The following is a 25,612-nucleotide window of genomic DNA, read 5'->3' on the forward strand; positions in this document are numbered from 1 at the left end:
TCACAATGCTGGGAGCGGAGTTTTGACAAGTTGAAGTCTGGAGGTTACAAGAAGTAAGGAAAATGTTGGAGAAATCAGATGAACAAACATGGTTGTGGGTTTAAAGAATAGGATGATGTAAAAGTAGAGAGGGATCATATTGAGAAGATGAAAGTTAGCTGTCTTTGTGACGGATATGATATGATGAAAGCAAAATACTACACGTGCTGGTGTCCCTGCTTCAGAAGTTCTGAGTTTGAGCTCCACTCCAGGAGATCATGGCACAGAAGGCTCAGAACATTGTTCAAAATGTGGCTAAACAGATTGATGCGCAACTTGTAAATCCCTCCAATAAGACAGGTGGTATGAGTGGGAGAGTCGCCTGATCAGCTATGCTTGATGTGGAGCAGCACATCTCATGCTGATGGCAGGCTGGCAGTCTGTTAGAGGAAAATCTAGCCATGGAAACAGACTTGATTTCTCTGCTCCATGTGCCATGAGACACATAAAAGGGATAAAGGAATTGCACACATTAGTTTAAAGAAACACATTACGCTAACCAAGCAGATAAAGGAATCATAGACAGATAGATCTACACTATAAAGTAATTTTATTTCTGTATAGCTTTGGCTGAAATAAATGGCTCATTTTTCTTACTTTGATTAATTTGATTTTGCTTTATATGATCTAATATTTATTGTTAAATAACAGTAGCATGCGTAATAATTCTAATCTTCGATTCAAACTATGAAGAGGTTTGGTGTGAGCATGTCAAACATTAATAAGATAACATTCCTTCTAATAATTTCTGGACAAAATCAACACTAACAGTTTGCATTTATATATCTTCTTTAATGTATAATGATATCCCAGGGTGCTTTCACAGAGGCATAATCAAATCAACACCAAGGCCAGGAAGAAGAGATGAGGAGAGGTGCCTAAGATTGTAAGTTTTAAGAACAGCTTTAAAAAAGGTGAAGAGGGGAATGGATTTACAAAGAGAATCCTAGGAATAGGAACTAGATACATGATGGCACATACTTGGCAAAGGGTGGAGAAGATGTACCAGTCAGAGGAATGGGGAACTCTGGAGGTGGTTTAGGGCTCAAGGATGGCACAGAGATAAGGAAGGGCACAACCATGAAGGATGTAAATAAAAGGATCAGAATTTTAGTTTTGAGTCACTGGGAGTGTTGGACAGCAAGGAGGGGTGATGAGTGAGCAGGACTCGATGCAGCATAGGCTGTAGACAGCAAACTTTTAGAGCAGTTGTGGTTTACAAGGTGAAGAATGGAAGGCTATCGGGGGTGGATTTGCATATTCAGGTCTGGCAGTGACAAAGGCACAGTTGAGGGTTTCAACAGGAAATGGGTTGATGTGGGACAGAGACAGGCAACATTGTGCAGTAGCTGCTTCGCTTGATGGAAAATATTTAAATCAAATAGGATGCAGATTGCAAGCAGTCCACTTCAGCCAAAATCAATGGCCAGCACTGGGATGGAATCAATGCTGAGGATATGGAGTTTGCATTGACGGTCAAAAACAATGGCTTTAGTCTTCCCAATGACTAACTGGAATAAATTGTGGCCCATCTAGAACTGGATGTTGAGCCAACAATCTGACCACACAGAGATGAGAGAAAAGTTGAGAGAGATGGTGGAGCATTACACTCCATACATGTGGAAATTGACCATGTGTCTATGGATGATTTTGCCTAGAGGCCACACATAGATGAGAAAGAGGGGGCTAAGGATGTATGTTTGGGACTCTCCCGAGCAGCAGTTCCAACTCTATTTCAGTCATAGATAGGGATGCTCTGACTATGATTCGATGAATAAGTGTAACCAAACAAGTGATGTCCCACTGAGCTAGGCAGCCGAGTAGAGAGATTGAAGGAGGATGATATGACCCTGTAACAAATACTGCAGTGAGATGAATGGGAACAAGCAAGAATATCATAACTAGATCATAGTCAGAAAAGGATATAATTCGTGGCTTTACTCTTTTAATTATGAAGAAAGTTGTGTTGTTTCATCGTGAGGTGTGGTTATTCTATGGCACCGACCTGTGACCATGAATGGTTCTCACCAAAATCCTATTTATATTACTAATTGTGAATTATCACTCTCTCCATTGCATGAGAGAGATCTACACGTACTTAACACACCTGGAGCTCAGATACCCATGAGAATGCAGACTGAGAACATTTATTTCTTTTTTAACTGCTTCAGTTTACTAAGTGCTCCAGATATGCGATGAACTACAAGCATTTTGGTTCGACACCATCCTGGTGGCAGCAAACTCAAACCAGGGTGTCAACAAGCTCAAAGTACAGTGGCACAGTGGTTAGCACTGCTGCCTCATAGCACCAAGGAGTCGGATTCGATTCCAGCTTTGGCTGACTGTGCGGAATGCGCGCGTTCTCCCCGTGTCTGTATGGGTTTCCCCTGGGTGCTCAGGTTTCCTTCCATAGTCTGAAAGACGTGCTGGTTAAGTGCATTGGCCATTATAAGTTCTCCCTCAGTGTACCTGAACAGGCGCTGAAGTGTGGTGATTAAAGGGTTTTCACAATAACTTCATTGCAGCGTTAGTGTAAGCCTACTTGTGACACTAAACTTAAAGCAGCCGCCAGAAGGGGATGGCCATACTGTGCGTATCACACTGGAATGAGATCAGAAGCTGACCCTGGAACTGCATTGTCCTGTTTTATTTGGGGGGGGGGGGTGCGGTGGGGTGGAAGGTGGTGGTGGGGTGGGGAGGGAGGAGTAAAGAATCGGGAAATACGATAAAGTGGATGACAGTCCTTATAAAGGTCAGAGGGACCTACCAGACCACCACCTTGTGTTACAGTTCCTATAACTCTCTAAACTTCCCGGGGAAATGCAATGAAAGCAAGTGCAGTGGGGGAATGAAATTAAAACCAAATCTGATGCACAGGATGCGAAACCTTAATAGTAAATCTGAAATCAGTAAGAACCTCTTCGGTGAAACTGAAGCCGGGTTTGAGGAGTTGACTGTAAACCTGTAGGTGCCGCTATTTCCTCTCATTATCTCCCAGATTAAGGACCTTCTTAATTCAGGAAGAATCAGGGATGAAGGAACCTTCGCAGAAACAGACTAGACTTGTTGATTTCCATTGACAGACAGCGGAAATAAATTAGGAAAGCCGTCCACGGATCACGGCATTATTTGGACCCTGGAGGAGGGGGAGAGGTCGAGAAGAAAACCGAAGTGGATGATAAAACGTGCAGCTGAGAGCCGGGCAGGAGCTGGGCAGATCTGTATTTATTCCTCGGGTGCTGTTACGAAGCCGTTTCCATCTCTAAAACAGCTCGTGTTAATCCAGTAGGATTCTATTTCCAAAACAGCAAAAGCTTTTACACAAGGTTCGTAAAAAAAAGAAATCATTCTTACATCATCTCCGGCTAATTTTAGGCTATGGACATAATCTCCGCGTTTGATGGGTTTAAAAAAAGATATTATTACTGTAATCGGCAGGGTAAGTAACAGATGTGCATGTTTAAGATGCCGGCTTTATCCACTGCAGTTAAAACGTTACATATATATATTTTAAATTAGCTCACGTTTATTTATTTCAAAAAACCTATGGCACCTCCAGCCACCCGGTTCAGATTCGGTGGCGACCCAATTGTAAAGATAAACAATGCGATGGTAATTGGACATCAATTAAACAGAACGCCACTTCCATTCCGTTGTTAGTGAGGATCAGAGAGCTATTGGGGGGTTGAATAGTCTCTTTTTTTCTGCCAAATTGCCCTTTTGTTGTCAACCTTACTCTGCGAATCTCCATCAGAAACGATGGCGGAAATGGATTGTTATCTTTGGGGGGGTGGGGGGGGGGGGGACTGAGCAACAAGAGAGCTGCTCCACACACACACACAGGTACATTCAACACGGCCAGAGAGGTGAAGCAACCCCTTTAAACAGAGGGATACATCTCTTCAAGTGACCTCTTATGAAAACTTCGCCGCCAGGAAATCACATATTAATGTTAATTAATAAGCCGAATGCAGAACGTAAACTTAAGAAGACAAGGGGATTTTGCCAGGGAAGACTGGACAGGAGTGAAGATCCGATCGGAAGTTGGGCATTCGGGCTTGAGCTTTGATGGGGGGGGTGCATTAGTCTGGGTTTCAAACCACTCGCCCGCAGTGCCATACTTAGACTTCATTTGTCCATTTTAAAATTACACAAAAGTGGTCAGTGAGTGCCACCCTCGCCCCCATCACCCCAGTGCTGCCGGGGTGGCTGCAGCGTTCGAAATCTGTTCTGACATAACCAGTGAAATCAAATTCATCTCGCACAGTGCCAGTCTTTTGTTGTTGTTGCTCAGACTGGCCCGGGTGTTGAAGTACCTTTTTTTTCGTGTAAAAATAACGTGTTAGTCTCCTCACTCCGAACATGTTTGGGAAACATCCCATTTGTTATTATTTTGGCCCACACTCTGGCAGCTCTTGAGAACCTGTCCATTTCTCACCCAGCTGGCCAGACCACATTCACATGTCAGACCCGTGAATTGCTGGGCGGCGAAGTTTTCAAAAGAGGCCACTTGGAGAGATTTATTCCTTTGTTTTAAAGGGTTGTTTCACCTCCCTGGCCTGTGTTGAATGTACCTGTGTGTGTCTGTCGGTGTGTGTGAGAGAGAGAGAGAGTGTGGGGAGAAGCTGTCAGTCCCAAATGACAGCCCATTACCACCACGTTTCTGATGGAGATTGGCAGAGTAAGATTGATGACAAGAAGGCAATTTGGCAAAAATAAAGAGACCAGCCGCTTCTCCCCCATATAATAGCTGCTCTGAATCCTCACCAACAATGGAATGGAAGTGGCGTTCTGTTTGGAGGGTGGGGGGCGATTGCACATTCACACAATTGCAGGGGAGAAGGCCATGTCTTCTTAAATTTGCACTCAATTTAAACCCGGCTCTGGGCAGGGAGGGGGACTGGAATATATAAACTGTTAAACTAGCTGGGGGCGGGGGGGGGTAATAAACAATAAAATGGCAGTAACTTTAGTTAAGGGATGCGGGGGCAGCATGGATCTGTCATCTTCAGATGGAAACTCATTAGGATGTCTTTGGCAATTGGCAGTAAGTTGACTTCGGGGTTTTTTGAGGACTCTGTCAGTCAGCCACGTGGTGGTCATTGTACAGAAATGTCTTCATTTCCTTGAGATTAAAACATCCCGGTGTCTTTAAAGAGACAGCGATGGGGGTATTTTTGACGTACGTGGGCAGACTTCAATATTATTTAAACATGTACACAACAGTGGCTCGCAATATCTCCGAGGCTGGCTTCCAAACAGTACGTCAATGCGGCTGCTTATTGTAGAAGTTACAGCTTTATCCTTAACAATAACAAATCGCGAGAGAAATAAAATATGTAATTTAAAAATGCATCAGCTCTCCGGTGGCTCTGTGCCGGGTTTAATGTGCAGTCAATGTTATTTCAGTTTTTATATTGCAGATACAGGCTGCTGTTGAATCAAGTGAAAGGCAAAACAGCAGGTTTATGAGTGGAAACCAAAATTGTTATCAGTGTCCCTGAGAAGCAGTTTACCAGGCGGGCTGAAATCTAGAGTTGCAGCAGATTTTATTTAAACCCAACAATATTGACGTAAAGGCAAGATCAGCAAATGAGCTTTATTTCTCGACTAAGACCTGGCAGGGTCTGTGATCTGCAATGAAATGATGGTTCTTCGTTAGAATCTTGCCATTTGTTGATGGGGATAAGTTGGAGGAGTTTGTGGGCTTCTCAGTATGTAATGTGATTCCCCCCACCCTGCCCCAGCTCGGTGTGTGCTGCCCTGTGGCTGCGCTGTCTTTCAGCTCCGGCATGTGGACAGCTCTCACTGGCCTCCTGCCGCAACACGGGCTCTGGCCATTGGGAGCTCGCCTGCTCAGAGAGAGAGAGAGAGAGCAATCTGTCCCCTTGAGCAGATTAAACGAGCTATTTGTTTGACTGATTAATGGATAAAGCAGCGCGCCCGCTCTACCTGACACCGCGCTAAAGAGGGATGCACTTGCTCCGTTTTGTAGGTCATTTGGATCTGAGAAACCTATTGGATCTCACTACCAAATACCTTTATTTCCCCAGCTTCGAGAATGGATGCACAAACGGCCAGATGAAAAGCCCCTTGCACTGAGTCCTGAGAAAGCCCGGGCAGTTCATGTGATCTGTTAAATTCAGCCTTATTGAAGAGACACAACAACGTACAAAAACAAAACTGGAAAAAATGCCCGCGGGAATAAACAGAGGGGAATCTCGATCGACCTCCTCCCTGCCCCCGGATCCCATGGAGATCATCCGGAGTAAGGCGTGTTCCAGAAGGGTAAAGCTCAACGTTGGGGGGCTTGCACATGAAGTACTTTGGAGAACCTTGGACAGGTTGCCCCGGACGCGGCTGGGTAAGCTTCGAGATTGCAATACTCACGAGTCCCTGATGGAAAGCTGTGATGATTACAATCTGGAGGGAAACGAGTACTTTTTTGACCGTCACCCCGGGGCTTTTACGTCGATTTTGAATTTTTACCGCACGGGCAAGTTGCATATGATGGAAGAGATGTGCGCCCTATCCTTCAGCCAGGAGCTGGACTATTGGGGGATAGACGAGATCTACCTGGAGTCCTGCTGTCAGGCCAGGTACCATCAGAAAAAAGAGCAGATGAACGAGGAGCTGAAACGAGAAGCGGAGACGATGAGGGACAGAGAGGGAGAAGAGTTTGATAACACCTTCTGTGCAGAGAAAAGGAAGAAACTATGGGACCTTTTAGAAAAGCCCAGCTCCTCGATGGCTGCCAAGGTAATCATCCTTTGGTAAATTTACTGCACGCTTTGAATTCCAGAATAATTGCTCCATTCAACCGAATTCGGGACAAGTAGATTTTCAAAATTGCATGGTATCTGGCGCTGTATGGCAGCCGTTTGAAGATGAAGTGATAATTCGAGTAAATCTAGATTGACAGTTCATCCAGCATAATCTATAATAGAGTATCGTGCTGTGAGAGATATAAAGAACAAGTAAATGTAATAGCTGCCCCACATTTTAAAATGTGCAATACTTCGTTGAATCATTGTAATTAGTTATTTTCAGGATTTGCTCAGATTTCTAGATCACACTTGTTTGGTTCAAAGATACTTAATGTCTTCACCGCACAAACGCTGGCACAAGATCGCGATTTGAATACTATTTTATAGAGGGACCTGTTTATGCAGCTGTCAGCCGCAATACTCTGTTGCCCACTGCGCGCGTTTAACTGATTTATTAAATTATTTGCTGGGAGCAGTCAAATTATGCCTGAATTGACTTTAGAAAGTGCTTTGCATCATATGATTGGCTGTGAATTTCAATGAGTGTGCTTTCATTGTCTTTGGTGAAAGTAGCTAACCTGGATTGCTCCAACCTTGTTTGGGAAACTCCTGTTGGAAAGGATTCCTGGTCCCCATTTTTCGGGAAGTTTCTCGAACTTGGAGCGGAATAGAAGTATCTAATGGAATGTGTACACTTGTCCTCTGTTTCAATGTTCGTACCGTGTTGACTTTGTCTTCACCAATTAATGCCAAATACATTGTAGTGAGATGCCTAAATAACTGAATGAGGACTGATGATATTAAAGATGGTAAGCCAATCTCATGAGAATAGATGATTCGGTGGCCGTGTTACTCTTGTGCTCTACTGCTCCCAACTTCACAGTGGACAAAAGCTAATCCAGTGCAGAGGACAACCGAAGGCCAGTGAATTATTGAGGTGATCATTGTACTGTCTAAGAATCAATTGTTTAAATTGTGTATAACTTCAATCCTTAGACCTGTTTGAACAAATGTCCTTTGTATCAACCTGCTATTTCCAAATTAAAACATAAATAGTTTAAAAACATCTGCATAAACTGCAGTTTTAGAGCATCAACCTGCAAATGAATTTGAAGTGTTTGGAACATATTGCTACTGGTATGTTGCAAAAAGAGTTGAAATTTCATGCGCTGATGTGCAGACAATATCAAAAAGCATTTTTAAATAAACTAGATAGGCAATCAGTGATAGTGATCATTAATTTAAAATAACAATGAATTAATGCAGTGGAAAGTATGATAAGGAAGACGGGTATTATCTACTGTCTCAAATGTTTAATTAGTGACTACTCATTCAGTCAGCAGTACTACATTAGTTTTTAATAATAACAATTAAGAAAATAAAATAGAATAGTATTACAGCATTATCTGTTAAGTTCATTAAGACTGTGTCTCCCATGAACCAGGTAGAATTTGCCCTGGGATGGGTACTATTCAAGTTAATGTACTGAGATTTCCCTGGAAGGAAATCAGGATCCTTAAAAGTAACTGACTGAAACTCCCAACCATCCATTGGACAGCACAACTTACAAATATATATATTTTTGATATGTTTGACAACTTGTCAAGTCCAGTGTAATGCTAGAGCAAAAGCAGTGGGAAAAGTTGAATTAGATAGAGATGAAAAAAGGTTCATGTGGGGCTTCAGTTCAATTCAGGCAGATGGTACTTGTCGTGGAGTCTAATTTGCATGAAGCAGTATTAAGTTATGTGTAGTTACTGGTGTGAAACAGACTTACTACTCTAACAGTTCATGGTGTCATCTCTTATCATCAGTTTTCAAAGCATCAAACTATCCCATGTTCATTTTTATAATTTACTACATTTTATATTTTCATTAGGACAGATTGTGCAGCTTATTGAAAATGCATTGGTACATTTCACACCAGCCCAAGCTGCCTCATTAATCCTGTTACCAATTTTATGAATTTATTAACATGTGCATGTTTGACATTTTAGTTAATACTTTTATCCTTTCTCTCTTATTAACACGTTTGTTGCTGTGTGCATGCACACAGGCATAACTGTCAGTTTATCTGTGTCACTCTTGTTTAATTTATACCGTTACACAGCACCTTCTTTGTTGATTTATCTTGAAAGAGTTCTTTTCATCTGTGAATTCTAAGTTTTTCATATCTATACTTAATAGAATCATATTTAGCTCACAGATGGCCTTCCTTGCACTCTTGTAAAGGGAAAAGAGAACATATTGCTGCAGGAGTTATGTAAATAGATTTATTTTTATGGAATCTTCAGAATGGACATATATGTAACAGAATTTGGGATGTCAATATTTAGATTTTCTCAAAGAAAAATGTACAATTGCAAGGTGGAGCGTTTATATCTGCGAGCGATCTTGGACGGTGTTTCAAGAAAGGCTGCATTTGCCTGTGATTTATTGCATGTGTATCAAAGGTCATGTTTCCCAAATAAATGACTACCTCTGATTTATACTTGAAATAGATTGATGTTCGTTCTCAATAACTTCATCATCCAGAATATGTTTAGTGCAACAAAACACATTTCACAGCTTTCCTTCGCTCTTGATCAGAGCAGTCCCTGCTACGTAGATTAATAATCTGTATAATTTCCCAGTTTCCTGATTTTTTTTCTAATTAGGTTTTGACAGAAAATAATTACAGTGTAAATTAGGAAAATCAACTGAAACAAACATGATAATGAATTGCTTACTGCAACGGTAAAATGCACAAAAGCTTCTCAGTAATTTAAATCTAGGAAAAAATAGTAAATTGTATAAGTGCAATCTTAAATGCCAAACTTAAAGTTTAAACATACCTTCATAGATGCACTGAATTTGAAAGTTTTCAAAACCCTGGTCAACATAGAAAGTAACACTCAATGGAACAAAATACGTCATTGTATAGCAAATATTTCCAAATGAAATAAGGGCTTTATAACTTCCAAAATGTATCAGGTATTGTAAAAGATATTTTGTGTAAAGGCAGCGTATATTGTGGCGTATACCACAGTGAGTGTGCTCTTAGGGGAGTGGTTCAATTCAGACTCAGAATTCTGGTTAATTCTGAACTGTGCTGAGTAGGCAGTTACTATCAGTGACACTAAGCCACTGAGGGAAGGGGAGAATTAGAAGGGACAAGACATGGCAGCATTGGCACTATGTGGTTCTCCTGGTGACTTGTTTTGGGTACCCTGGTAATATGTTCTGAAAGTGTGGCTTGTCTTCACAATTTGCAGCAGAGGTGTGATAAATCACACAACCTAAAGCAGCGAAATTAGATAGACCAGTACAGAAGACTGAGTTAGCAGTGATATCAAGACTTTTGTTTGTGTTTAGGGAGTATTCATATGAGTATTGCATTTTTTAATGTTAAGACAAATAAATTGTTGATTGTAAAGAGTAATTATATAATGATGCCTTTCATTTCTGCCAGCAGTGATTGATTTTTATTGAGGTTAATATTCCATATATTTTCTTGACATATTTTCCAATTAAGTCTAATGATTACAATATAAATTAAACATACAGAGAAAACAATCATTTATTGCAAACTGTAAACTGCATAAAAGCCCCAATCTAATTAAAATTCTTAGAAAAATGCTCTGATATATCAATAAAACACAGAGACCTTGTGGCACAATCCATAGTGTCCCTGCCCTGACCCAGAAATTCCAGGTTCAAGACCCACCCTGGACTTGATGGCCAATGAAGGTGAGTTCATAATACGGCCAATAGATTGAGCACCAACTGGTAAAATCCTTCCAATACACACCAATGGCAGGCCATAAGTGCTTGGTGCAAAGTGGCACTCCTCAAACTATAGGCCTTTTGTCAACAGGCTAGCAACCTGTTCCAGGAAAAACCTCACTATGGAAAGTCTGCCTTGTCACCACTAAGTGCGAGAAGAGATACAGCAGCAACATCATTACTGTCTTAAATGCCAATCTTAAAGAACTTATCTGCTGAAATAACTAAATCAATGGACTACATCCTAGGTTTATAAGTCTATGGTTGAAAGGTTTCATCAAACTAATGTGTAAAACTTGATAAGTATTCAGTTGTCTATACCAGCAAGCAGATATCCCTTTACCAATATCACACAGAACAGATGAACTGACCATCTTTCTCATTGTTGTTGGTGGTATTTTGCTCAAATTGACTGCTGTACATGACCGCCATTCCTGCATAATAACAGTGTAAGCACATTAAAATAGTTTATGTGAAGTGCATTGAAATATTACTCAGAGACATGATGTGTTTTTAATATATGCAGATCTTTCAAGCTATTTATTATATCTCTTTTGGATTAATGATGTGTAGAGTACAGAAGATTAGTCCCATTGTGTGCTTTGTAACGAATGACTGTGTGGTGTTGAGCACTGTTAGGGTTGGTGCCACAATGCTGACAACTATTAACAACCATTATTTATGTCTGTTGTGATGTATCATCTAACAATTTATTGGACCCAATCAAATTGTATCTTTGCCTCAAATAGTACATGTCACCATTGCCCACTATGACAATAGTTAGCAACCTAACACGGGACTTAATTCTCCCCAAAAAAATTCCCAGCAGGAAAACCAGTGAGATTCCTGCTGGGAGAGTCACTGCAATTCAGTTCACAATTCACCCACATTTAGAAGCTTTTTTGGAGTAGAGACCTAAAGACGCTGGCAAGACCAGCTCCTTGGAGATTGGGACACCAATTTTAAAGGGTGCCCTGATCTCCAGCCAACCCTACACATACCCCCCCACTCCTACGCACTGGCTAAGACCCATTCGCTGGCATCAGCTCCCCCCATTTGCTGGTACCTGCATCCACTCCCAGCAGCCCCTCACCCCAACTAAGTGAGCAACACCACGCTATGGGATCAGCAAAGGACTTCCCATTTCAGGAGCTTCCCCGTGCCTCCCCTTCCCCCCTCCTCCAGCAGCCCCCCTACCCTGCCCCATAGAGGCCCCCCATGCCCCATCCCCTCCAGCCACCCCCTCCCCACCCCTTCAGCTCCCCTTCTGGCATTGCCAGGGTGCAGGTGGCAGTGCCAGCGCACTACACAACCATTTGCCAGTCCAGCCAGGGGCTTCATTAGCCTCCAAGCCTCCCAACGTGGCCATCACAGCTGCTTTCTGATTTTGGAACTCAGTAGTGAATCGTGTCAGGTTCCTGCTGTCCCCAAGGGTCGGAGAATCCCAGGAGTAGGGAGAATCCAGCTTAAAACCAACATAGCATATTTAAAGGAGGATTTAAATATGCTAATCTGGTTCACATCCTTGTCCAGGGTGCAATATGTTGGATCTCCTAAACCTTTACACAAATTACCAAGTAATATAATGTTGTGTTAACTGATTAAAGGCTAAAACTATTTAATCTGTATTGCATCCACATTTTACATTAAAATGATCAAACATGCTGTGATAGATATTTTCACTCTATTCTACAGAAACATATTGATTTTTGTATACAAAGATGCAAGATATCTGAAATAAAAGCACAAATACTCAGCAGGTCAGGCAGCATCTGTGACGAGAGAAACAAAGCTAATGTTTCAGGTGGATGATTTTTCATCACAACTTGAAAACCTAGAGGTGGAGCAAGTTTTAAGCAAGCACGGAGAGTGGGTAAAAGGGAAGGGTGGAAAGAATGAAAGAGAATTTTTGCGGCAGCGTGGAAACCAGGTGAAATTAAATGACAAAAGCGATGGTGATGTAAGGAAAAAGGAGATAGTAAAGGGACAACTAAATTAACAAGAGATGGGGCAAAGGTTATGAAATTGTTAACTCCAATGTCACAAATGCCAGAAGGCTGTGAAGTGCCAAACCAAAAGATGAGGCACCGTTCCTTAAGCTTGCATAGATTAGGGTGGCACGGTGGCACTCGTGGTTAGCACTACTGCCTCACAGCGATAGGATCCCACGTTCGATTCCCAACTTGGGTCACTGTCTGTGTGGAGTTTGTACCTTCTCATCGTGTCTGTGTGGGGGTTTCCTCTGGGTTCTCTGGTTTCCTCCCACAGTCTGAAAGACGCGCTGGTTAGGTTGATTGGCCATGCAAATTGACCCTAGTTTTGTGTGGATTAGCAGGGTAAATATTTGGGGTTATGGGGATAGGGTATGATTGTTGTCAGTGCAGACTCAATGGGTCAAATGGTCTCCTTCTGTACTGTAGGGATTCTAAGATTCTATTCTATGATAACTTCACTAGAACAAGTGAAGCACGGAGAAGTCAGATGGGAGCAGAGAAGAGAATTAAAATGACAGGTGACTGGAAGGTTAGAGTTATGCTGTTCATAGAATCCCTACAGTGCAGAAGAAGGCCATTCAACCCATTGAGTCTGTATCCAACTCTCTGATAGAGCATCATACCCAGGCCCATCCCCTGCCCTATTTCCATAACCCCACACATTTGCCCCTCTAATCCATTGTAACCCACATGTGTGTTGAGACACTGAGGGGCAGTTTAGCGTGGCTAGTCCACTGAACCTGCAAACCTTTGGGTTATGGGAGGAAACCAGAGTACCTGAAGTAAATTCATACAGACACAGGGGACAATGTGCAAACTCCACACAGACAGTCACCCAAGGCTGGAATCGAACCAAGGTCCCTGATGCTGTGAAGTAGCAGTGCTAATCACAGTGCCACCATGCTGCTGATGATCTGAATGGAGGTACTCTGAAATGACTCCCAAGGTTCAGGGCGGCCTTTAATACCTGATCAAATTCTTCATGGAGGGGAAAAAGGATTGGTTAATTTCTCACACTCCATTTAATATCAAGTTGAAATTTCCTGAAGATTATAACATAGCTTCCCTCACATAATTAGGGATCTGATAATTATTTATGCCATAGATTTGTCTGACTATAAATGATTTGGAAGAAGCTTTAGCTGGTCTGATTAGTAAGTCTGCGGACACAAAGATTGCTGGAGTTGCAGATAGTGATGAACATTGTCAGAGATTACACGCAGGATAATAGATAGGCTGGAAAATTGGATGGAAAAATGGCAAATGGAATTTAATCCAGATAAATGCGAAATGATGCATTTTGGTAGATCTAATGCAGGGGGGAGCTATACAATAAATGGCAGAACCATCAGGAGTATAGACACACAGAGGGATCTGGGTGTGCAAGTCCACAGATCCTTAAAAATTGGCAGCACAGGTGGAAAAGGTAGTGAAGAAGGCATATGGCATGCTTGCCTTTATTGAATGGAGCATAGAGTATAAAAGTTAACATATGATGTTGCAGTTATGTAGAAAGTTGGTTAGGCCACATTTGGAATACTGCATCCAGTTCTGGCCGCCACACTACCAGGAGGACGTGGAGGCTTTGGAGAGAGTGCAAAAAATGTTTACCAGGATGTTGCCTGGTATGGAGGGTATTAGCTATGAGGTGAGATTGAGTAAGCTAGGGTTGTTCTCCCTGGAAAGACGGAGATTGAGGGGCGACCTAATAGAAGTTTATAAAATTATGAAAGGCACAGATAGGATGAACAGTTGGAAGCTTTTTCCCAGGTCAGAAATGACAAACACAAGGGGTCACAAGTTCGAGGTAAGGGGGGCAAGGTTTATTACAGGTATGTGGGGGATGATTTTTCCACAGAGGGTGGTGGGAGCCTGGAATGCATTCCCAAGCAAGTTGGTTGAGGCAGACATGTTAGGATCATTTAAAACTTATCTAGGTAGCCACATGAACAGACAGGGAATAGAGGGATACAAACGGATGGTCTAGTTAGGAACACATGACTGGTGCAGACTTGGAGGGCCAAAGGGCCTCTTCCTGTGCTATATTGTTCTTTGTTCTTTGACTGAGTTGTTTTTATTCCCAAAAGTTCAAAACGTACCTGACCAAAGTGGAATATTTCCTGCATTTTTGTTACCGGAGTAGTTCCTGTGGATGATTGATGAACCAGGGGGATGTCAGTGTGCACTTGATTTTACCAGCATTCTGGAGATTCTATTTGGAGTTGCAATATGTTTGCAAAGCCGCAACTGACCTACATTCACTATTGTGCTTCTGACTAATGTACTAGTTCAATTAAAACTGGTAATTGTATAAGAAGAAGCATTATTTTTTAACTCAAGAGAAATAAGTTAGTTTGAACATTGCTCTGGGGACCATTTCAGCACATATTTTGCCATGCAGTAGAACTTCTGATATGTCATTGAAGGAGTAATCTGCAAAACAGCCATTATAGTGATTTTAATTCTTAACAGCATGACTTAAACAAAGGTACATTCTTAACCAATACCTGGTTGCAAGCTCTTACTTTTTGAATTCATGCATGCCAGTCATGTCATTTTTTTTTTAGCATTTTGTGAAATTCAGTCTTTATTGCAGCAGCATTTGAGAATTGATGAACTGTAATTTCGTGAAGCAGTTTAATTCCATCGGAGTAGCAATGTCTGAAATAGAAACTCTTTAGCTTTTGCCAATAATTCATGTTAATGTAATAATGAAAATAATGGTAGTATTTAGCACTAAATATTCAAATTCTTTCAAAGAAACTGAACTCTCTATTAACACCTTCATTGTTGTTTGAATCATAATTCACTTAACTCAGTGAATAATATTTATCATCCACTTAAGTATGTTGGTTTATTGTGACTTTTGCAGAATTTAAAATCAGTTAGAGTGAATGTGGGATTTTTTTCAGTAAAATAAATTATACCCCAGTTTTTTGCATAGAGAAACCATTGTAATTTCTGCAGTGTCTTACTTAATGGAAAGGGTCCAGGATACGGTTTGATTAGGGATTTGAATGATGTAAAATGCAAAATATTGCAGGGTCCTTTCTGATGCAGTATAGAAGCTGCCTTCACTTTGTTCTGCTTTCGACTTTAAGCTTTAAAAGTGTGATAGCTCCCAAGAAGTCCATGGGGAATCACTGATTGAACTCCCTGTGGGATTTGTTGAATGTGGGTTCCCTTGGTAAATTCAAAAGGAATGCTTAAGCTTCTGCCTTGGGATCTGTCGATTCTCCATTTTCTGACTTTTGCCTCTACTTTTCAACATCATCCTGCTCATCAGCTGGACGCTTCACTGCATGTCAACCATTGCCTGCCCTGCTGAAACTCATTGCTGGAGCCTTTTATAAGGCAGGCCCAGGACTGGGCCTGCTGTACTGCAGTCCCAGCCAGGGACTAGTGTGTATACACCATGGCGATGGTTTTACTTTGCATTCTGTAATAAACTATGTTCCTTTCCATTTGGGCTCCCTGAGTCAATAAATTGTTGATGAGGAACAAGAAAAGTTTTGGATAGCCTTGCCCTTCAATGAATCCAGTAATATAGTGATAAGGAGGTAATGAAAATGCTGCTGTTTGGGAAACTGGAAAGTTATGATGTAGATATGGAGGATTGGCCCCACTACTCTGAAATATTGAGATATTTCTTCTGGCCAAATAAGATAGAAGGGGATGACTGGCAAAAAGTCAGCTTTCTGACCACTTGTGGCCCCCAACTTTCAGCATCATAAAAAGTTTAACCTACCCGGTAGCCCCAGATACAAAATCTTTTGATGAATTGGTAGAGATATTGGACCACCACAATTCTACTCCGTCTCTTATATTGCAATACTATAGATTTAACACAGTGATTCGACTCCCTAGAAAATGAGTCACTGAATTCTTGTTGCGATTGCGGAAATTGGCGGAACACTGAGTGCGTACCAGCACTTCCAGAAATGTTAAGAGATCATTTCGTTTAGTATGTGGAATTAATAACATTGCAACCTAAAGGAGGCTATTAACTGGGCATCAAGAAAGCCAGAGAACTGACCCCTTCCCATGAAAATGTGGAAAAAAGAGCCCAGGAGCTTCAGGGGTCCATACTGCAGAACCATGTCCCCAGTGGATAATGCTTATACTTCCCACTCGCTGCCAGGAAAGGGCGATTGGAGTCAGAGGTTCCAGAATTAGATGCAAAGCCTTCTCAATACAATACAATGAGGAGCAAGCACATCCGTGCTGCACTTGTAGTCATAGGGTCCGCCACAGACAAGGCTACTGAAACAGGCAAATAGGTACCACCCAGGCCAAAATAAAATAAAGCCAGCCTGAGAACAAGGAATTGATGCGGCCACATTGCATCATCGCACCCAAAGTGGCTCCAATCGGAATTACATTCCTGATAAATGACCACCTCCCTAAACATGGAGGTAAACAGAGGAGTTGCTGTATCTATTATTGGGAAGCAAACCTTTTGGTGACTCTGATTGGGAATCTTGTCTTTAAGCCGCCACATACACGGGGGAGCCTTAAAATATTATTGGGTCCACTGTAACCCCAGTTATGCGCAGTAAGAAGTCTGACAACACCAGATTTAAGTCCAACCTATTTATTTGATAGTAAACTCAATAGTTTAGATAGTTGACTTTACTATCTAACAAATCGGTTGGACTTAAACCTGGTGTTGTCAGACTTCTTACTGTGTTTACCCCAGTCCAACAACGGCATCTCCACATCATGACCCCAGTTATGCATAAATAATAGACACTCTGATTCCCGATGATAGTGGTGCAACCTTTTGGTAAGGGACCGGCTTCAGAAAATCTGCCTGGATTGGCAGCAGACCTTTAAAATGGGTACTGGAAGTCTGTACGAAGTTATCGGAAAGTATTCTAAAGAGTTCCAAGTGCTCGGGCCAAGATCCTCGTGGACCCAGAGACCTGACCTAAATACTTAAAGGCACAACCGGTCCCATATGCACTATATGCCAAAGTAAAGGCCAAATTGCAACATCTAGAGGACTTGGTATTATGAGCCCAGTACAATTTGTTGAATGGACCGTGCCAGTACTCCTAGTTTTAAAACCTGACAGTTCAGTCCATCCCTGCGGGGGTTACAAATTGACAGTTAACAGGACCTCCCACTTAGACAGATAACTTATACTACACAAAGAAGCCTTGTATGCAAAGCTGGCCGGGGGTGGGGGGATCACATGTTTTCCAAATTAGACATGAGCCACACCCACCTCCAACAGCAACTTGGATGACATCCAGGAAGCATGTCACTATAAATACTCACAAAGGACTGTATGACTATTCTCGCTTGCCCTTTGGGGTGTCTTTGGCTTGTGCCATTTTACGTTGGAGAACATCATTCAAGAGTTGGCTGAAGTGGCAGTCTGACTGGATGACATTTTTAATCTCAGGAGCTACAGCAAAGGAACATTTGCAGAGTTTGGAGGAGGTCTGAACGTTTTTTTTTTGTCATGGCATTGAAAAGGAAAAATGTGTGTTCCAGGTAAATAAGGTGATGTACCTTGGGTATAGAGTTGACAAGGATGGATTATACCCCATCGAAGAGAAGGTGAAGGCCATAAACATGGCTCTGACTCCAAGGAATACAGCAGTGTTGAAGCCTTTCCCAGGTCTTATAAAATACCAAGCAGGGACTAGTGTATGTATACCATTGTAATGGTTTTACTTTGCATTTCAATTGGATTTGAAATTCCAATCCAGTCAAATTTCCTCAGTTATTACAGGAAAGTTTGGCAAAACCTTTGGAATGAATAGATGGAGGGAAGGAGAGCATAGTTGGGAATTTTATCTAGCCAATGTCCTCTACTCTTGGAGGTGTCACTTCATACTTGAAATAACTCCCAAAGTCTTTAATATCTGATTCAAATTCTTAATGTTCTGAGTTGAGCAGTGACGTTCCACAGGGCTAATTGACTGTAGGGTTATTATTTAATCCTATTCTCTTTATCATCTGTGCACATATTTCCCAACAGAGGGTTTAACTGGCCTTTGGCTTGGGAATCCTGGATGATTTGCCCTGTTGTAACACGGAGGTCTGAGGCCAGTTAAGCTGCCACTAACCTTCCCCCAGGAAATTAGTTTGTTCAACATTGGTTCAAAATGGGAATATTCTAAGTTCTATCAGTTTTGTGCTGTTTTTACTAACTGAAGCTTGCTGATGTTTTTCTAATCCATAACATGTTCACCTATTAAATCAGACAACCTTTCTCAAATTCTGCATTTGCCACCTTATGGCTAATTTTAGCTGTGTGTCAATGCATGGGTACATTTATCAAGTCGACAGCAGCCTTATTCACTCATACTTCTTTGTAGCTCCTGTTTATTTATATTACTTCTGGATCCAGCGCTGTTACACAGAAGTACTAATCCTGAGATGGTTTATTACTTATGTCATTAATCAGTCATAGGCAGGAAACACAAAAAGCTGCAAAAAATTACATTGTTAAAGTATACAGAGAAAATGGTTGGTCAATTTGACTTGTGCACCAGTTTTGTGGTTAATTAACATAAAAGCGAACTGTATTTTGTAATTTCTGTTTATTCCAGGTTTGCATGCTGGCTTACTTGCTGTGTGTGGTACTATGTTCAGACGTCATTAAAGTTTATTTACTAGTGTCACCGTAGGCTTGCGTTAACACTGCAATGAAATTACTGTGAAAATCTCCAGTCGCCACACTCCAATGCCTGTTCAGGTACACTGAGGTGGAGTTTAGCATGGCCAGTGCACCTAACCAGCATGTCTTTTGGACTGTGGGAGGAAACTGGAACACCCGGAGGAAACCCACGCAGACAAGGGGAAAATGTGCAGACTCCTCATAGGTAGTGACCCAGGCCGGGAATCAAACCCACACCCCGGCACTGTGAGGCAGCAGTGCTGATGTTTTGACTGAGGAAATATGAACCTGCACCCTTTAAGCATAATTAATCTGAACTACCATTACCAGCTGTTCGAACCTGGCTGCTCTTGATAAATCCAAGTGCTGCAATACAACATCTATCTTTCACCAGGTACGCACTGGGCAAAATGTCAATTTAAGAACACAAACCCTTATTCAGATTTGGGTGTTCACTGAAGTGTGTATAATGCTATTTGTGCAATGTGGCCATTAAGCTGAGAAACAAATTAGCATTGTGTATATAGTTATGTATCTTGGCTTATAATCAGTTCCATCTGCCACTAACAAACATCTACTTTTTGTGGAACTGAAATTAGACTCAATTTTAGAAACATGATTTGAATTTTGTCCAACTATAATTTACATTTGAATTACTGTGATTGGGTTTTCTGTATCCAACTGGAAGCCATAATAAGTTATTGAAAAGCCTGTTTACAAAGTGGAGTGCATAATGAATGTGTATGTACTTTGAAGCATATATGTTGTTCTTCATGTTAACACCATTTACTTAACTCATGTCTGATAAAGAATAGTTCTTGTAAGTATATGGAGAAAATAATTACTTCAATATCCATTTTTACCGTGGATGTGTTTACCTACCATGGTTGTCAACTGACTTAACAACATCATTGCTGGGCAGTTGATTTTATCTAATCATATGTCATGGACAATTGTGTGTGTGTGTGTGTGTGTGTGTGTGTGTGTCCTTGCTTTTGGAGTGAGCGAGTTAATTTTCAATAACCAAGCAGCAAGCTTTTTGCATTTAAAAAGGAAAAAGTTTAATTTATTTTTCACACTCTTGCCCTGGAGTTGATTAAAGAAACTATGTTTGATTTCATTTACTTGATTTATTATTGTCACATGCATTGGAATAAGTGAAAAGTATTGTATCATGCAAGCTATACTGTCAAAACTACACAAACATAGGCTAGAATTTAACTGTCTCGCCTGCCCCAGAATCAGGGTGGGCAAGGCTCGCAGAACAGAATTCTCCATTGGCCTCAGATGGGGTTTTATGAGCCTCGCCTGAGTGAGGTCGTAAAATACCAGCCATAGTATTGCAGTTGCAGGTGGGTGTTGAGAAAGATCAGCTTAGTATAAGATAGGTCCATTAAAAAGTTTGATGGCAGCGGGGAAGAACTATTCTTGAGTTAGGTGGTATGTGTTTTCAGACTTTTGTATCTTTTTCGCGATGGAAGAAGGTGGAAGAGAGAATGTCCAGGGTGCGTGGGGTCCTTGATTATGCTGGCTGCTTTTCCGAGGCAGGAGGAAGTGTAGACAGAGTCAGTGGATGGGAGGGAGGTTTGTGTGATGGACTGGGCTACTTTCATGACCCTTTGTAGTTTCTTGTGGTCTTGGTTAGAGCTGTGCTATTTCCGTAAAGGATGCTTTCTATGATGCATCTGTAATACTTGGTGATAGTCATAGTGGACATGCCAAATTTTCTAACTCATATGCTCACACATGCACCAAAACATGATTTTGTCCAACTATAATTTACATTGGAATTAAACTAATACTTATAGGAACATAGAAACCTAGAAAAACTACGGCACAAACAGGCCCTTCGGCCCACAAGTTGCACCAAACATATCCCTACCTACTAGGCATACCTATAACCCTCCATCTTACTAAGTTCCATGTACTTATCCAAAAGTCCCTTAAAAGACCCTATCGAATTCACCTCCACCACCACCGCCGGCAGCCGATCCCATGCAACCACCACCCCCTGAGTGAAAAACTTACCCCTGACATCTCCTCTGTATCTACTCCCCGTAGGTACAGTATATAAAAAGGAACTTATAAAAGTGGGAGGGATGCACAGTAGCATAGTGGTGAGCACTGCTGCTTCACAGCGCCAGTGACCCAGCTCGATTGCTGGGTTGAGTCACTGTCTGTGTGGAGTTTGCACGTTCTCCCTGTGCCTGCATGGGTTTCCTCTGGGTGCTCCGGTTTCCTCCCACAATCTGAAAGACATGCTTGTTAGGTGAATTGACCCTCACAGATGCCTGACTATGGCGACTAGGGGAATTTCACTGTAACTTTGTTGCAGTGTGAATGTAAGCCTTACTTGTGACTAATAAATACATTTTTTAAAAAACTTTAAGATCTCAGCCTCTGTTTTGATTCATGCCTGTTGTTTGAAAACCACGTTCAGAAGGAAAGAAAGGCTTTGAAACGGGGGGAAGAAGGGCAGAAAATCCCACCCACTGTGTCGTGATCCTATTATCAGTGTCAAATCATGGTGCAGGTGAAATGCTGTGGTAATCCCATTAGGCAGTTGGATTCTTTCTGCCACCTGTGGCCTACGTACCCTGAAACCTCTTGTTTCTTGAATCACAAATTCACAGTTTTTACAATGAAGGTGTTCAATCATTTCCTGGTCTGAAGAATGTTGAGTCAATATCAGAAAGAATGTATATGTCCTCTCAAAAGATAAACACAAACCTGACTGGCTGCTCTTTGAGCTGTCTGAATATTTAGTCTTCAAAAAATGCAGTCTATTAAAAACATACTTTTCGTGATTTATAATAGCGTTATGACGCACTGTCCTGACACATAATACCATAAATACCACACAGCATGCCTTTTCTGTTTGTATCTCCGTAGCTCCTTCTCTCGTTGTCTTCACAGTTTAAACCTTTGCTTTGATAGCTTTTTAATTAGATTACTTCAATTAGTGGTCTAATCCGTGTAGATTGATGAGATCATCATACTACACGTAATGAACAATGACATAAAGTTAGAGTTGAAAAAATAATCTGGTTCAACAATACCTGAAAAGGATGAGAAACTGTAGTCATGAGGGGAGATTTGAGATATTGTGGCTGTTTTCATTTGGACAGAAGGTGAAGATGGGAATTAATGATGTTTTTCTTTTATTATTTTTAAGCATTTTACTGAGCTGAATAAGGAAAGATTGGGAATCAGCGATGAGGGCTTCTCAATTTAAAAACTTGGTGGGAACTACATTAGCTAACCTGCTGGTAACATTGCATTTGCCCATCCAATTCTAATTCTTCATCGCTTTCCTCTCAGTTTCATTTCATTCTTTGATCCAGTTGCAACTCTGTCCTTCCCTGTAGCCAAGTCATCAATAACACTGCAGCCTGTTATTGCCTTTTAAGACATTGTTACTTCAGTAACAATGCTTCCTAAATGTACCACTACTTTAGATGAGTTACTTGTCAAATGGAGAATAACTTAAGTTCCTTACTAACACGATATGCCAGATCAAAATAAAGGAAACTTACTACAGATGCTCACTAATTATCTTTAAGGAATAGATTGAAAGTAGCAAATCAGTAACTGCATGCACTCATCATGGTGGTGGTCATTTCGTTAGTCTCGTATGAACTATTGAAGCTTGAAATTAACTGTTGTAGGAACAAAATGCAACAGACCAATGTTTTTCATTCTTTCCTGGTATTAATTTCTGAAATTGTTATTAATTCATTATTAATAATTAATATTACTAATTTCTGGTATTAATATCTGGAATTAGCAATCCATCGATGACCATTGCCGATTGTCCATCTGGTTCACTAATGTCCTATAGGGAAGTAAATCTGTCGACCTTACCTTGTCTGGTCTACTTGTGACTCCAGAGCCATGGCATTGTAGTTGATTCTTAACTAACTGCACTTGTGCAAACAGGGATGGGCAATAAATGCTGGTCAGCCAGCGACGACCATGTCCCTTGAATGAATAATAAAAAAAATCCTCCTTTGCCTAACACAACAATAAGATCAATAGTTTGCAAATATTAGTACTCTCTGCCCTCATTTCAAAAGGACCATGTAAACCCCCCCAAAGGAATAATAACACTTCCATGGCAGAAATGTATGCTATCTGCATGCAGCAGCAAAATTCAGATGCTATTATGTGAATAAACATTTAGATCTTGTTGTATTTTATGGTACAGTAAGAAGTCTCACAACATCAAGTTAAAGTCCAACAGGTTTATTTGGAATACGAGCTTTCGGAGCATTGCTCCTTACATCGAGGGCCAAAGGGCCTGTACTGCGCTGTAATGCTCCAAGCTCTATGTTCAGGTGACTCACTTGATGAAGGAGCTCTGGAAGCTCATGATTTCAAATAAACCTGTTGGACTTTAACCCAATGTTGTGAAACTTCTTACTGTGCCCTCCCCAGTCCAGTACTGGCATCCCCACACCATATTTGATGGTAAGTGGAAAGGATGGCCTTCTGATCCCTGCACAAAGACCCAGAATAAAAGTCTATGGATTAGTAAATCTTGGTCAAGTCTGAGGTTTTGTGGTGACGCCAAACCAGCACTACATGATCATGTTGCTCGTGGAAGCCAAGCACAATCTTTTTGGAATGCTGATTGTGCTTTTTTAATTTTCTCTATCAGTATGTGTGCTTTGGTTCAAAAACCAACACCAGGATTATTGATCACATAACAGGATTTCTAACTCATAATGGTGCAAGATATTTTAGAGCTAGTCTTTTGGGAGGAAAAAAAGCAGCAGCACACAATTGTTATATATCTATTTTGGAATAAACAAATTGAAACATTAGAAATTACATTAAAAATGAGTTTGAATATCACAATGTTTTTCAATTACTCGTTTTAATTGAATTAAAATTTTCCCGCAATGAAAATGCACCTGACTGCTTTCAGTCTTCATTGTAGTTTCTTGTGATTGAGTGAGGGCCAAGTTTGATTTTCTTTTCATCCTTCATATCACCAAGTTATAAAACTCTCATTGCTGCTCTCGCCATAAAACATACAACCATTTTTACAATAAATGTCATATTAAAGTTTTTTTTATTGAACATTAATATGACTATTGAGTTTCTTGGAAACACCATCTAATATGCTGACTAGCTCAGGTGTCAGAATGTAGTACACCCATTCTGATGAGAACATGCATTGAATTTTAAATCTGTTGCATTCATTTTTATTTGCCTTTATTTAAATAAGATGGAAAATCAATGAACAGTGTTGCCAAATCATTGAAATAAATGGCTGTCATATATGGATCACAGATCTCAAACTATAGTTAATGAAGGAGACAATTCGAATTACAAGTCTAGATCTACAAATCTAGAACTACATCACGCATCAACCGATGATCAAAGTAACTAGTCAGAAAATGATGTGAAACCTCAGGGCGATTCTCCCAAAATTGCTGAATTGGTGGGAAAACTATTCTAGTGCAGCCTCACTCTCAAATCTCTGCATTCTGAGCACTGCAGAAGGGTCACAATCAGGAATCTCATTAAAAACCCAGGGAGGAGCGCTATTCACGCCAGAGTTTGACAGCTCTGGAACTCTGTGCATGCGCAGTGGCCCTGATCAATCAGACTTTCTGTTTGCTGGCCAGCCTGATCGCTGGCCAACCTGGGACCCCCACAGTGCTGCCCCCCACAGCCCGATCATGGCCCCCCCCCTTGGGCAGTACCAGGGGACACAGGCTGGCATTGCCAGGGTGCCCATGCCCAAGGGGCACCATCTCCCACCGCCCGACCTCCTCAAGGGCCCTGATTGTTTCCCCCCTTTATTCCAGCGAGGTCTTCCCTAGTTCCCAAACATGGGGAGCTACTCTAAACCGTGCCGGAATGAAGTCCTGGCAGGGTGGGAGATGGTATCGGGGCTGGCAAGTTCCCAATAATGATGTGCAAAATATATTTAAACTACATTAAAAAGAGATTCAAATGACTTACTTGACTTCCCGCTGGCTTCTAGCGTGGTCTGGACTGCGACTATTCTCTGGCTCTGGAGAAATGCACGCGTTCCAGGCACACACGCAAATACCAGAAAAAAAGCCGACAAGGCAATTCTCCCGACCGGACCTGCCAGAAAAGTTGCAGGTCGCAATGGGAAAATCAGGCCCCTCATTCCTCATTTCCACTAGGTTATACCATTGGTGTCATTCTTATTCCATTCCCAGTCTCAGAAAGGTTCTCGCAAGTATTATTAATACACTTGCATTTGATTAAAGCATCTGGCATTCTCTTCCTTTGAACCTGTCTTCTGTACTGTTAAAAATTACAAAAAAATGCACAGTCAGTATTGGCATTGCTGTGTTTTTGTAACATTTAGAAATCAATTCTGCCAAGTGAAAATAATTGTCTCTCTCTATCATATTTGTAGAATGCCT

The 25,612-nt window shown here is 41.3% G+C and overlaps 1 protein-coding gene across 2 annotated transcripts in view; it reads left to right on the forward strand.

The window, feature by feature from the left end:
* The first annotated feature begins 3,023 nt into the window (after nt 1-3,023).
* kcnb1 (potassium voltage-gated channel, Shab-related subfamily, member 1) overlaps nt 3,024-25,612 on the forward strand; it is a 316,525-nt gene continuing 293,936 nt past the window's right edge. The window contains exons 1-2 of one of the 2 annotated variants that reach the window (XM_080204920.1): nt 3,024-3,365; nt 6,093-6,798. In XM_080204920.1, coding sequence (XP_080061046.1) covers nt 6,232-6,798 — 567 coding nt within the window. In that variant the 5' untranslated portion in view covers nt 3,024-3,365; nt 6,093-6,231. The other variant, XM_080204921.1, reaches the window with a different exon arrangement.

The sequence above is a fragment of the Carcharhinus amblyrhynchos genome, chromosome 16 (genome assembly GCF_965287045.1).
Source record: "Carcharhinus amblyrhynchos chromosome 16, sCarAmb.v2.hapA, whole genome shotgun sequence".
NCBI lineage: Eukaryota > Metazoa > Chordata > Chondrichthyes > Carcharhiniformes > Carcharhinidae > Carcharhinus > Carcharhinus amblyrhynchos.